General features: G+C 49.6%; 1 protein-coding gene across 1 annotated transcript in view; it reads left to right on the forward strand.

Moving 5' to 3' along the window:
• The first annotated feature begins 274 nt into the window (after positions 1-274).
• LHX4 (LIM homeobox 4) overlaps positions 275-15,145 on the forward strand; it is a 50,572-nt gene continuing 35,701 nt past the window's right edge. The window contains exon 1 of the mRNA XM_017888845.1: positions 275-582. Coding sequence (XP_017744334.1) covers positions 507-582 — 76 coding nt within the window. The 5' untranslated portion in view covers positions 275-506. The remainder of the gene's footprint in view (positions 583-15,145) is intronic.

Raw genomic sequence — 15,145 nt, forward strand, 5'->3', positions numbered from 1 at the left:
CCGCCCCGCCGGCCTCACTCGGGGCGCCGGGACCCCCACTCCCTCCGGGGTCGGCTGCCCGCCGCCGGGTTGGGGGATGTGCCGAAGGGCGGGCCTCCCTGCGGAAAGCGACGTCACGGCCGCTCCTGCAGTGTGAATGAATCAAAACGCCTGGGTGACCGCGGCCTCCCGGGCGGCCGGCACGCGAAGGGTGGAGGGGAGGGGAAGGAGCGGGCGGGGAGGGAGGAGAGGAAAAAAGCCAGAGCTGCAGCAACAGCGTCTCAACCTGGGATGTGCACCAACCCCGGAGAGCGAGATCAAAGGGACTGGAAACAGACTGGGGACTGGTGGGGGGAGGGGGCCGGGCAGCCTGTGGAGTCCTCCCGGAGAAGCGGAGGGCCCGGCTTCCACTGTGACTCCAGCGGCCTGCTTGGGGTTTTAATTATTATTTTGAAATTTCTGAATCGAGCTACAGCGAGAGAGCGAGAGATCTCCGGAGACTGCGACTCGCTGGCTCTCTCTCCGAGATGATGCAGAGTGCGACTGTCCCCGCGGAAGGGGCTGTCAAGGGGCTCCCGGAGATGCTAGGTGTGCCGATGCAACGTAAGACACCCCCCCTTTCTCTCTGATTTAATTCTAACACGACAACTAGCAGCCTCAGCCGCTGCGGAGCGGGCCAGACGCCGCTCGGGGGCCGGGAGGGGCCGGCGGCCGGGGCGCAGAGTCGGTCACAGGGCAGGGGCACCGGCCAGAGTGCGTTTCAGGGGGGCAGGCTCTTGGCTGTTTGAGGCCGAATGTAAACGCCTCCTGGATCCTGCTTGAGGCGAGCCGAGTACCGAACCCCGCATCTCCAGCCCAAGGCTTTTCTTGGAACGCTGGGGAGAGTGCTGTTTGGGGACACCCAGGGGTACGAGCTGTAGGCCAGGCCTGAGGGCGAAGGTGGTCCCCACAAATCTTTCGCCGGCGTGACGGTCAACGCTCGCAGGACCGCTAGTGCAACTTCACCCCAGCTGGCGGGAAGTTGGAGAGCGCGTCTCTCGCCCCCGGGGCTGGCGGCGGAAAAGCCCCGGCCACACTCTTAATCCCTGTGGCCCGCGCCCCGGGCGTGCGCGCCGGGTGCGTCCCCAGCCGCTACTGCCCGCGGCGCCCGCCGCGTGCGCCGCCGGAGACTGACTGCTCCTTGTGAGGGAATCTGCTCGCTGCATTCCAGCTAGCCTAGGAATGCAGGGGAGGGAGAAGCGCCCACAAGTTGTGAATTCCGGGTTCAAACCTTTGCGCACGCGAGGGCAGGTGCTCAGGATGGCTCGAGTTTGGAGAGGTAGAGACCGGGGTGTGTGAGCGCTTTGCTAGCTACCAGCCAGCTTTCTTCCCGCGTCCGAAATTAGCAAGGCGGCGGGAGCTCGGGGCGTGTTTATCCCCAAGTCTCTCTCTGTGTGTATGGGTGTGCGCGCGCAGAAATTTTTCCCGGAGGGAATCCGTCTCTGTCCTTCACTCCTGAGCGAGAGTCCGCGAGAGGGAATCTGCGGAGGCCAGAACAGGTGCCCAATCGTCGCGAGCGGGAGCGCGCGGCGAGCGCCGGGGTGTTCTGCTGCGGTGGCTCGCACGCTCAGCAGGGCGCCCCGGGCACCCTGGAGAGACCAAGGAGTCCCTCGCTCCCCTTGCCAAGGGGTTGTACTTCCGCCTGCGACTTCTTCAGTGGTGCGGTAGCTACATCTTCAGGGTTTACTTTAAGTAAGGACCGGCTCACCCAGGGATGGTGACTACCTACAAACTAGGGCGCACGAGCGCGCCCTCCTGCGCTTCGGGTCTCCATGGCAGGGTTTCTGTCAGGCGATACCTTGGAGGGCAGGCGTATCCTGGGCTTCCCTGTGAAGTTTTTGAGAAGGAACTAGAAAAGAATAGCTTCATCCAAGCCTATTTAGATTGTTTCTTGACTGTATTCTATAGTTCTTCTTTGCGTGTTTTTGTGTCAGCTGCTGGCAAACAGTTCCACGTCTGTGTTGAGTTTACTGCTAAGATGTTTTCATAGAAGGCATTGGAGAGTCACTGCTCCCCACACCCCGCACACAGGCAGGGACAGAGTGGGTTCTCAGTCTCTGCAAAAACGGAAACAGAAACCCTGGCAAAGGTGCACCGAGTCCTTAAGCTGCTTGTAGCTCTGCGCTAGTGAGGAGAGTGCATGAGTGGGAAAAGGGTGTGTGTGTGTTACTAGTGTCCTTGGTACCCAGTACGTCTGTGCTGTCATGGCTGTGGTCCGTAGGTGACCTGTCCGTTGGGACCGCAATGAAGGACGATGGTCTCTGCTCTGACGGCCTTTCTTGTGATGAGAGACGCTCTGATTGTCTCACTTTTTGCTTCCCTTGTTCAGGGACGACTTTGATGTTCGACGTCAGGGAGTCGCTTTGCTAAAATGCCCAGAACTCACCTTCAGAGCTACAGTTTGCCAAGGCTGAGTCTAGGTTCACACTGTGGAAAACTTGAAGTGTACAAAGGAACTTCCTCCCTGCTCCCCACCCCCACCCCAGGGTGGCCCAGTGAGACAGTGTCTAACCTAGAGGGGGTGTTCAGTTCTCCCTTTTGTCCGAGCTTTGTGACCTTGGTTGGAGGAGGCATCGGCCAAAATTGAGGGGCCCATTCCCTGAAGACTTCCGGATCCAGCTTTTATTTCCTCTTGGAATATGAGTGGATTGTACCCTCCCTTGCAGCACATCTGGCCGCTGGCTGTTATGCTGTTGGTGCTGGGACCAGGGGATAGGTCCCCATCACCCGCATATACACAACTATTAGCTTTCTTGGGACTGGGCCCAGTGGCCTGAGAAGGGGGAAGCTTGAGGGGTCGTGGGGCCCACCCTTGGGCCTTCCAGGACAGCAGGTTTTTAAATCCTAGGGGAGGAGAGACAAAAGAAATCCTCCCCCACAGGGGTCCCTCCAGTCGCCAACTAGAAGGTTTGGGTTTCCGCCTCAACACAGAAATGTGCGCTTCTTCATCACACGGAGTCACCATGAATGCAGCACTTGGGGACACAGATCTAGGTGTCCCCAAGCTCGGTGCCTCTAGTGCCCTCCTCTAGGGGCATTTTAGAAGAAGTGATTTAAATCCAGCTTATTTTGGCAGCAGCTGGACTATTCTTTTGCTTATTTGGGGATGGGTGAGGGGCATACCCTTTAGGGAAACATTTCCAAGTGATGTAATAATTTCCCTCTCTTCGCTGGTCTTGCTCCAGACTTGGCCTCTTCCTCGCTACTCTGTCCCCGCCTCCCGCCCCCGCAGTCTCCTGTTCGGACTAACCGTTCCCGCCATCCATCGCCCTCCTGTGTTTGTTTGTTTGTTTGTTTGTTTTTTGTTTTACCTCGCCTTGGTCGCGTGCCCCCGGGTGTGGGCCTCGTCGCTCCGACAGCCCTATAGCTGTCCCTACGGGCCCGCACCGACAGCTCGTCCCCGCCACCTCCCTCCGGGCTGTAGGGACGTAGAGATCCGAATCCTCACAGCGCCCGACCGGGGCGTGTCGGGTGCAGGTGAGGCGAGAGCCTCCGGAGCCGCCTCCAAAACTCTCCTCGGACCTTGGCAGTCCCTCCACGCGTCGGGGCCCTGGCTGGACGGCCCTGTCCTCTGAGGAGACGAGGAAAAGCGCAGGGCATATAGGAAGGTGAGGCGTTTTGTCCGCCTCGGTTTTGACCCATCTGCCATGTAGTCTCCCCAGGCACCGAGGGAAAGGACGATGGACGCCTGCGGCCGGATCCCTGGAGGGAGAGAGGGCAGCCCGCACGGCAGAAGGAGGAGCCCCGCTGGGTCTCGGCTGGGGGTGGTATTTGGAATGCAGGCCTGGGGGTCTCTGTCCCCTTCCTCGTCTCCTAAAATGCTTCCGTCAAGCTCTGGCGAACCCGAAGCTGTAGGAAAAGGGTATTTTATTTTGTGTTTGGTAGGGTTGGGGTGAAGGACTTCCCTGGGGCTTCCCCTCCTGGGGCTCCTCCGGGGTGCGTGGGGTAAATGTCCCAGCGCAGGTAGCGTCGCGGATCCGAGTCCCCGGAGTTGTTGACCGTCCTTCCTCCAGTCCATTTCTTAAGGGGGTGAGACGGGTTCACTGCCCAAGACCAGCTCAAACGCTGGTGCTGTTCTTCCTGCCTTGTCTCCTTGTGCGAGGAACACACAACACACACACAAATTTTGCGTGTGTGTGTATGTGTGTGTATATAATAGATTGAGATTCTATCATATTCCGAACATTCCGATACAGCAGCTGTGGGCACCATAGACCTCCCTCCCTGCGTCGCAAGAATATTCTCAGACGGGAGACGGTTTTTACAGATGAGGCCAGCTGTCCCCGCCGGCAGATTCGGGCCTGATAGGTTGTGGGTTCCGATGTCCTAACTGCTAGGATCCCGTTCCAGCCCCTGGCCAGAGCTGCGCACCACATAGAAGGGAGTTTGGAGAAACCCGGGTGAGCGCGGCAGCGCCCCGCTTGGGACAGCGGATGGCCGAGGACGCCCAAGGGGCGAGAGGGCTCCGGCCTCCTCCTTTCCAGCGCCTTGTTATCTGAGAGGCCCATGAGCACGGAGGGAAGCTTGGAAAGCCGCTGTCCCAGTGCTCTCGGCATGCGGAGTTGACTGTTAAAGCCGGACACGGAGCACGCAAGTGCAGCAGGTGAGGGGCAAAGGTCTGCAATGAGCGGTCCGCAGTGTCCCGGGAAGTCGTAAAGTCGGGACTGAGAAGAAGCAGGACCTCACTCAAGTTTATTTCCTCGCTTGGCCGAGGTCCGGGCTCGCCGAAAACCAGAGCTAGGCGGGGCTACGCAGGGCTGAGCGGGAGTGGCGTCCTAGGGTCTGGAAGCGCGACCCACATGACCTCGCTGCGACCGGGGCAGGGCTCCTCCGCCCCGCGGGCAGATGCCGGCCTGGGTGGCCCGGGGAACAGACGATGAATTCTTTAAATGAGCGTTTGCTGCGCACCCGTGGGCGGCGCACGATCCTGGGCACTCTCCCGGGAATCCTGGGCGTGCTCTGGGTTTTGCGGGGCTCGCCGGTGGAGGTAGATCTGGACAGGGCGGCCCTTCGCGGGTAGCCGGCTTTGCGCTTACTGCGTCCCGCAGCCGTAAGCAAAGGTCGTAGCCCAGAAGGGTGCAAGGGAGGGACCACCTCTCTGTCCCCCGTGCGCCGCAATAGGGGTTCCTGCTCCTTAGCCCTTTCGTTGCATCCGCCCAGCGGTTTGCTCCCGTTTTCGGAGCTTATTCTCTCAGGTGGCCCGGAGGTCCGACTGAGCTGGAATTAGTCAGGCCTGGGACCCCTTTGCTGCCCTTTAGAGTGGTGGCAGGGACTTTCCCCGCAAGGATAGGCGAGGCAGGCGCGAGTGCGACGACGCTCCCATTAAGAGGAGGCCGGGTGGAAACCTGTCTTCCTCTCCAGGCCCATTTCGTTCTAAGCATTTGGAATAACAAAATTAAACCCCAACCCCGGCGACTCGAGTCTTCTGTGACTGTTTAACCTTGGGAAAGCGGTGCTCCTATTTTCGGAGGGGTTCCTCCTCCTGGGAGCGGGGAGGCCGCCGGCGGATCCGCCCGGCCCGCGCGTTCGGCGGGTGTTCGAGTCTTGGCTCCCTGCTCGGTTCCCCCAGCTTGGTGGACCTTGACGAGCGCTGGAAACGTGTCAGGCTCCAGAGAAACAGAGTCTCTACCAGAGAAACAGAGTCTCTACCTAGGCGTCTGAGGATGTCAATTAAAATCGACCGGGTGAGGGAGTTGGTGGTACTGTGTGCCGCCGGGGAAGGCGAGGTGGCACGGACCGCCGGGTGCACCCACCGCACGAGAGGCCGCGGCTGTACTGGGACCGAGTGCACCCCTGTGTCTCAGGGGGTTGGCTTTGTGCAGGATGGGACCTTATTATTTTTAGTCAGTGGGCCAGATGTGTCTTTTAAAGGGATCTGAAGGGTGAAACTAATAAAGAAGGAAATGAATTACTAGAAAAGCCGTGGAGGGAGAAAACCAGGAACGGCAGGAAGTTGAAGGAAGGACGACTGAAGCTAGGTGTATCTGCACCTGCCTCTTGACACGCCAAAAATAAAGCGGGGTTAAGGCAAGAATGTAGACTAAATGCTGTGAGGATTAGGGTAACGCGAGCCCTCAAGACGTCTCGGAGACCGCCTACAGGGCTGCAAATACCAGGGTCCATTTTTTAAAATCGAGTGCTCCTAGAGGTGGAGTGGGGGTGGGAGAGCCGGGAAACCAGCAAAGCAATTTCTTTCCATTGAGTAGACAAAAACTTGGGCCACAGGGGCATCCTGTATTTTGAACAGTGACCCGATGACCCCGCTGGCCAGGTGTAGACAGCCTCAAGTCCTAAATATTTGCATTGTCGTAACTTCCCAGTTGCCTCGGATTTTAATGCCCTTTCACTCTGCGTTACAATCAATTAGTGATTACTTAGCACCCGCATTAGCAGACTGAAGCCGGAGACCCCAGTGCTGGGAGGAGAGGGAGGAGCCGGGGGAAGGAGGATGGGGCTTGCAGTCCTGCAGAGATGGAACAGTAGTTAACAAGAATTAACCGTTCTTTCTATTACCTGGTTATGAAATCTGCTTTGAGCTTCTTGTTTTGGGCAGGAGTGGTGGGTATTTAGTGGATTTCTCTGGCCGGGAAACTTGTGTCCTCTTCCTATTGAAGAGTTGTAGATGGGGGGAGGGTGGGTGAAACTTGATAAAGGGACCTTGTGCCTTTTCTTTCAGTTAAGGAAATTTTTCAGGAACGGAGCTGAGGAGCTTTGGAACGCATAGGGACTTGGAACCAGTTTAGCTGAAGAGAGGGCAGAAGGAGTAATATTACCCACTTTGAGAAACCCAAGGTCAGAGACAGACGGAAGCAGCAGTTTGCTGTGGCAGCACCAAATACATGACTGCATAGACTGCTGAATTTGGAGAGGGCTGGCTGGGGCACCATTGAGGGGGTTTTACGTTTGCAACAATGTTTTGCCTTTCTCCCTTCCTGAAATGCGCGTTAACAATGCCTATAACAAAGATGTGGGCAAATAGGGTCCACTGCTTTTAGTAAAATTCCCTCGCGATCTGGTGGCTTGAATTTCTCTTTCTCCCTCCCTCCTCCTCCTTCCGCTCTTCCCCCAACTTCTTCTGTCTATCCCTTCCTTCCTTTGCAAAATCTTTGCGGGGAGAAACATGGGATTGTACAGGAATTCACGGCACAGGGGTTTTACTTGGGGGGTCATGTGTCCAGCAGGCTGCACGGTGGTGGATCCATCTCTCTTTCTAGGCGCCCTGGGAGGGGAGCACAGGTGTTGCCTATAGGACAGAAGCCGCCCTGGAGCTGAGCTTATTGTTTGTGGTAGGAATAAATCAACTAAAATTAGATGCCACTGTGAGGTTTTACCTTATTCAGTCCTCAATTTTATAGGATCCCTGATCAAAATGGAGCACAAATCAACCATTTTGAGGCACTGCTCTTGGGGGTAGGTGGACAGTTTGGGTTTAATTGGTGAAAATGAAATGGATTGTCCCTTGGAAAATGAACTTTGGGGTTAACTGTATGAGTGGCTGACTGGAAAGTCGTCTTGGGAGGTGAGTCCTACCTCCTGCTGTAATTTTGGTGGATTTCTTTTCTCAGATCTCCCCACCCTATTCCCTCTGTCAGTCTGGGTCTAGCCACAGATGTTTTACTGCAGTACCTCACCCCCACATGTCTTTAAAGTATAATTTGCTTTAATTATGATGTTAGGGGGTTAAGGGATTGGTTCTGGGAATAGCTTAATAGAGACAAAACTTGAAGCCAAATTAATTGAAAGTTTCTTGTTATGAGGGAAACATTGCCAAACATATGGAAAATTGTTACAGAGTGAGACATCAGAAAAATACAGTGTAGAGATTTAGCAATGATTAAATGTGAAAATGGAGTGGAAATAGATATGTCTACAACATTTCCATATATGAACATGGATTTGTTTAATGTAATTTTCTGTTTTATTTGCAATTACTGAGAATATTTGATATCCTACTGAAGAATACTAATTACGTGATGGTATATCACCTAGGAGATAATCCTATCCCTGCAAATACATATTTACATTGTATATTTCATTGTTACTCACCTCCTTATGTTAAAATATTATCCAAATTACAGCCTTAAAATGATAACATCAAAATTATCTCCAGTTTACTTTTGAATTTGCTCTTTTATTGAAGAGGTTACTATTTTTGACAAAGCCAAAAAAGAACAAAGGAGATTTTCAAAGGCACCCCAAACCACCGAATAAAGCAAACAGTAAAAGTGGGAAGGATTCTGGAAGGCACGTGAAGGGAAAGGACGGCTTCAGGTGTGATCATTTCTGATGTGAGAAGGATTTTCTGACTTTTTTTTCTGGTTGCTAGTCATTTGTCAAGACAAACCAGAAAAAATCAGAAATTAGATAAAAAGACGTGAGTACACTGATGCATTTTAAAAAATGTCAGTGGATATGATGATAGAGGATATGATTTACCTTCAATGTGATGCCAATTTTAAAATTAGAATTTTCCAGTATTTTGTGGCTAGCCCAGCTCTCTATGTTTAATGCTGCTGTCATCATCATGAACTACCTTGATGTTCAATGTGCCTTTTCTCTTTACGTTTGAAAGAATTAATGTTGGAATTTTGTGCTTTAGCTGTGTTATGAGATTATTACTAGGTTGTGAATATCCCTTAAGAGGAATTTTATAAAACATTTTGGAAAATTCTGTTATTGCCTCTTCAAGATATGCTGATTTAGAATAAGCAAGAATATAAAAACGGGAACTACAAACTGTTCAACAAAAATCAATATTCTTTAATGACAAAGAGCCAGGGTTGGGGGGCAGCACACACTAGATTTGTCATGGAAAACTGAGTCGTGGGCCTCAGGTTTTCCCTGTGTGGGGACTGCATGGATGAATCAGGCCTTGGTTCCTTTGGTCACAATTACCAGGTGATTTAAAAGGCAAATTGTGACCAGAAAACAGGATTTTATCATCAGCGGTGATGGTGGCTACTTTGAAATGGAACGTTTCATTTTTGAAATATTTATCCAATAATAGACCTCTTAATTTAATTTTAATGTAACTATACCTCCGTTATAAATCTTTGCCCTGGACATTTCAGAACTCAGGTGTGTGTTTAGGCAGGCTTGCCATAACTTAGTATATCCTGTGGTTTCACCTTGTTGATGCATTTTAGAATTAGTCATTCCCAGACTAAATCAATGAGCCCCCCACTGACAGTATTTCCCAAGCCTGCCTTTAGAAAACCATCTTCCTTCTTTCTTACTCAGGGAACCTGAGGCAAGAGAACAGCAATGTCTGCAATTTGTTGTTTTCTCTTCCTTACGTGTGGGAAAGGAATGGAAAATTTCAAGAAAAACATTTGCATAATATTTCAACTGCGTATGCCCCACTTGATGTCTCCTTTCAGTTAGTAGTCAGTAAAGAAACTTAACAAATAAATACAATTACACGTTTTTGGAAATATATATTGGCCAAATGTTATTTGAGACAAAGCTCAAAAAACTGCTTACTTCTGGAGGGAAATCACCAGCAAAAAGATTTTGGGCAAAAATCCCAGATGGAGGTGGCTTTGATTGAGCACAGGTGGAAGCCATCAGACCCAGAGAAAAAGAAGGTTTAGTCCTAATTCGGCCTCAACCTGTGTACCCGTAGGGAAGCCCCTTATTCTCAGAAACTTTTAAACACAGACAATGAATGTCCGCTTCACAGGGTGTCGGGTGGAGGGAATGAGCTTGCCAATTTGAAGGTATTTGACCAAGTTCGGAGTGCTGGTGGTCTTAAGGTACTCAGAGACTGGGATCACAGCTCCCATTTCACAGACAGAGCCACCCTTGGGAGCACTGCTGGCTGTCCCAAGAGGATGGCCACCTGAGCGGGAATATTGTGGGGTCTGCAAACAGGGAGCCCTGCAAGTGGCTCCCATGGACCCAGCTCCTTTTCTGGAAAGGAGCAAGGAAAAACCTTGTCCTGAGCATTAGGCTGTCAAGTCAAAGCATGAAACAAAAAGAACACTTCATCCAAAAGCAGTTAAAAGCAAAGGGGTTAAAAGCAGAAGCCTCACAGGAGGCACATCAAGCTGGCACATCAAAGTACAAATTTTACAAAATATTAATCTGGTCTCAGAGCACAGTTAAATAAACAGTGTTCCCTTTTAAAATTATTATAATCGAGATAAGGGCTCACTATGTTGCCCAGACTGGTCTCGAACTTCTGGGTTCAAGTAATCCTCTCAACTTGGCCTCCCAAAGTGCTGGGATTACAGGTGTGAGCCATCGTGCCAGGCCTACACATTATTCCTATCAGTACAAAGTAACTTAGTTTTAAAAATATTTAAGTAGCACATCAGCATTATGATTCCAATGGAAAGATCTGAAATTCTGACTCCTTTCCCCAGAAAGGTGCCTTTTCTTAAATGTACTTAGAAGTCATTGTCAGATATGCGGGCTTTCATATTCGTCTCTTTAGTGAAAATTGTTTTTCCTTTACCCTTTTGATCTCCTGTGACCAAAGGGACAGAAAACACCATTTTTCAAATAATTAAAATCGATCAAACAAACACAAACCCTCTGTGAAATGTTTCATGGTGGCTCCTGGTTCCTTGAGAGCAGTTTCTTGGAAATGAAGAAACGTGAGTGGGGAATACAAATGCATGATATTTATTATCTCTCACCAGAGGGGTGTGGGCAGTTTGGTCTGCTACGGATCACATCAGACCTTTTGATCTCTTCCACTTCCCAGCTTTCAGAAACCACTCATGGAGGAATTTGGGGATTTAAAAATGGAATCCAGTTTCTGATGGGCCGCTCTGAAAAATAAGCCTGATGTGCCCCATCACAATGCTTCAGGTGCTTTGAGGGCTGGCTATCACGTTGTGAGTTTTAAAAGCTTCCTCGATGAAGAAGGAGATTACGGCTACGGGGGAAGGGTCTGTAGCCATTTCTTATCAAGTAAGAAATAGTCTCTTTTCCTTTGGGCATTTAGATATCTCTAGGAAAAAATGCTAGAAGCCCCAAACGTTAATTTGAACCCAATCTACCCTCACCTGGATACATTACAGCAACAGTGAAGTAAGATCAGGCAGTTGTAGCCTCAACCTCCTCATTTTTACCAGCCACATGCTGGGGGAGACCAAGGTCTGGCAAATTTGTCCTCATTCTGCAGAGGAAAAAGTCTGCCAGATTTCTTTATTCCAGAAAGACTGAGCCCTAGTAATACTGCATTGTCTGCTGTTTATACTCCAGGATCATGTTGATTAGAAAAGTGTGTGTCTTCGGAACGCTTTAGAATTAAGGGAGTGGAAGAGAGTTCTGAGTGTTTAGGAGGGGGGTGAGGAAGGGAAAAGGTATACTGGGAACTAATGAATCATGAAGTAATTTTGATACACTTTAAATACAGCCATGCATCTTGTTGGCAACTGGCTATTAGACGGTGAAGGAGGGAGCTAACCATTGGCCTTGGACAGTGGGACTATGGGGGCTCAGTGTTTTACATGCATTACCTGATGTGACCATAACACAGCTACCCCAAAAGAGTGGTATGATCATCTCCTTTCTATAGATATGAAAATCAAGGCTCGAAGACGTTAAGCAGTTTGCCCAAGATCACATACAGGGTGGAATTAGGATCTGAGCTCAGGTCTGACTAGATCTGGAATTTTTTGTAATTTGGAAGACCTAAAGGTTTGGAGATCTAAACTCTGAGCAGAACTGAAAACTTTCAAATTCTCCAAATATTTTAAAATTTTGTTGTGTGTGTGTGTGTTTTCTTTTGTTTTATTTTGTTTTGAGACAGAGTCTTGCTCTGTTGCCCAGACTGGAATGCAGTGATGCAATCATGGCTCACTGCAGCCTTGGACTCCTGGGCTCCAACTATCCTCCTGCGTCAGCCTGCCAAGTGGCTGGGACTACAGGTGTACCCGACTATGCCTGGAGAATTTTTTTTTTTTTGTACAGACAGGGTCTCACCAGGTTGCCCAGGCTGATCTCCCAGTATTTTTGAGCCCTCTCCAAAAAAGTATTTGAAACAATGTTTCTACTTCCCTCTGCTTTTCTAGTTCACTCACTCCCTACTCTCCCTACTGCTTCAGGATTGGACAGCTCCGTCCTTCAGCTAAGCCTTCCTTTCCACAGACAGAGCTTGATTTCAGAATTGGCTTTTTTTCCAGAGTGGCAATGCCTCGTCCCGTGTATGAGGATGTGAGTGCATGTGTTTGTGTGTGTGTGTTTGTGTACATGTGAGTATGTGTCTTTGAGAATATGTGAATATGCATGTACATTTGTCTGTATGTATATGTGACTGTGGTACATGTGTGTGCCTTTGTATATGTAGGAATGTATGTGTCTCAAGGTGTATCTTTATTTGTGATTGTGTTTCTCTGTATGTGTATGTATGTGTCTGTGCTATATGCATGTCTGTATATAAGTATGGTGTGGGTATGTGTATATATATATATCTGCATGAATATTGAGTGTGTATGTGAGTGCATGTGAGGATGTCTGTATATGTTCATGCAGGTACATGTGGGCTTAGGTCTGTGCCCTGACTATGTCCCTTTGCATGACTGGGAATGCTCCGGTGGGCGGGCCTTGCAGATGGGGAGTGTATTGTTCTATGTGGTTTAGCATTTCCAAAGATTCTTCGGCTGTTCCAGGGACATTACTTTTTTGTTTCTGAGTTTACCCTCTGCAGAGCCCCAGCAGAGAGCATCGTCACAAAACAGTTATGGGCAGATAAGAGAAAAACTTTCATTTTAAGTGAAGTGACTCCTCATATTGGGAACTGAGTTATTAATAGATCAAATTTTGTGTTTAGTGACTCCAAGCATCTGCATAAATTCCAGTTTTAAAGTGGAATTTTTGAGATAGTAAATACTGCATGAAATACGTTGAGCTTATTGGGGAAATTGTCTTGCCCCTTGCAAATTTTGGTTACAACTTTCTTTTCCTTCCTTCCTTCCTTCCTTCCTTCCTTCCTTCCTTCCTTCCTTCCTTCCTTCNAACAATGTTTCTACTTCCCTCTGCTTTTCTAGTTCACTCACTCCCTACTCTCCCTACTGCTTCAGGATTGGACAGCTCCGTCCTTCAGCTAAGCCTTCCTTTCCACAGACAGAGCTTGATTTCAGAATTGGCTTTTTTTCCAGAGTGGCAATGCCTCGTCCCGTGTATGAGGATGTGAGTGCATGTGTTTGTGTGTGTGTGTTTGTGTACATGTGAGTATGTGTCTTTGAGAATATGTGAATATGCATGTACATTTGTCTGTATGTATATGTGACTGTGGTACATGTGTGTGCCTTTGTATATGTAGGAATGTATGTGTCTCAAGGTGTATCTTTATTTGTGATTGTGTTTCTCTGTATGTGTATGTATGTGTCTGTGCTATATGCATGTCTGTATATAAGTATGGTGTGGGTATGTGTATATATATATATCTGCATGAATATTGAGTGTGTATGTGAGTGCATGTGAGGATGTCTGTATATGTTCATGCAGGTACATGTGGGCTTAGGTCTGTGCCCTGACTATGTCCCTTTGCATGACTGGGAATGCTCCGGTGGGCGGGCCTTGCAGATGGGGAGTGTATTGTTCTATGTGGTTTAGCATTTCCAAAGATTCTTCGGCTGTTCCAGGGACATTACTTTTTTGTTTCTGAGTTTACCCTCTGCAGAGCCCCAGCAGAGAGCATCGTCACAAAACAGTTATGGGCAGATAAGAGAAAACTTTCATTTTAAGTGAAGTGACTCCTCATATTGGGAACTGAGTTATTAATAGATCAAATTTTGTGTTTAGTGACTCCAAGCATCTGCATAAATTCCAGTTTTAAAGTGGAATTTTGAGATAGTAAATACTGCATGAAATACGTTGAGCTTATTGGGGAAATTGTCTTGCCCCTTGCAAATTTTGGTTACAACTTTCTTTTCCTTCCTTCCTTCCTTCCTTCCTTCCTTCCTTCCTTCCTTCCTTCCTTCCTTCTTTTTTGAGAGAGAGGGTCTTGCTGTGTCACCCAGGCTGCATATCTGGGCTCACTGCAATTTTCACCTCCTGGGTTCAAGCGATTCTCATGCCTCAGCCTCCTGGGTAACTGGGATTATAGGCATGCACCACCATGCCTGGCTAATTTTTGTTTTTTTAGTAGAGACGGGATTTCACCATGTTAGCCAGACTGGTGTCAAACTCCTGGCCTCAAATGAGCTGCCCGCCTTGACCTCCTAAAGTGCCAGGATTATAGGTGTGAGCCACTGCACCTCTATAAGAAAAGGGGAGGGGAGATAGTTCTCCCCTCCTCTCCCCTGCAAGCAGAGGTCAAGGCAGTCTTCCTTAACACCTCCTCCCTCGGGAGGAGGAGATCCGGTTCATGCACCAGAACTTTATTTCTGGTAGGAAACCTAGATAAACTGTTCAGCCTTTCTAAACTGTAAAAATAATACTTTATTATAGGTTTAATTAAAAGGCTTATGTTGCTCTTTGAAAAATTTCCAGATAGTTTATATTTTTTACTAATCTAAATAATTACATGGGGCCCACGTTGCCGGGAGTGTGGGATCTGAGTTCACAGGTCTCCACATCCTCACAAGTAGGGATGGGTGCCATCAACAGGCAGGCACCTTGTAGCTGGAGGAGGATATGGTGGACAGAGGCTGCTGCTTCCCGCCCTTCCCTGGACATTAGGCATCCATCCCATATGACACATGCACACTAGATGCCTGTGTCGTCTCAGTTTGTGCCTCCAACATTTCCATTTGCCCAGCTGTTAGGGAGCTCAAGAGGCCAGTGGTCTTATAACCCCTTGTCGCTATACATGGAATTGCGTTGAGACTCTCTCTCTGCCACAGTTTCCTATCTAAGAAAATGACAGGCTCGGCCGGGCGCGGTGGCTCAAGCCTGTAATCCCAGCACTTTGGGAGGCCGAGACGGGCGGATCACGAGGTCAGGAGATTGTGACCATCCTGGCTAACACTGTGAAACCCCGTCTCTACTAAAAAAATACAAAAAACTAGCCGGGCGAGGTGGCGGGCGCCTGTAGTCCCAGCTGCTCGGGAGGCTGAGGCAGGAGAATGGCGGGAACCCGGGAGTTGGAGCTTGCAGTGAGCTGAGATCCGGCCACTGCACCCCAGCCTGGGCGACAGAGTGAGACTCCATCTCAAAAAAAAAAAAAAAA

This window comes from Rhinopithecus bieti, unplaced genomic scaffold, assembly GCF_001698545.2.
Source record: "Rhinopithecus bieti isolate Rb0 unplaced genomic scaffold, ASM169854v2 scaffold_15676, whole genome shotgun sequence".
Classification (NCBI taxonomy): Eukaryota; Metazoa; Chordata; class Mammalia; order Primates; family Cercopithecidae; genus Rhinopithecus; species Rhinopithecus bieti.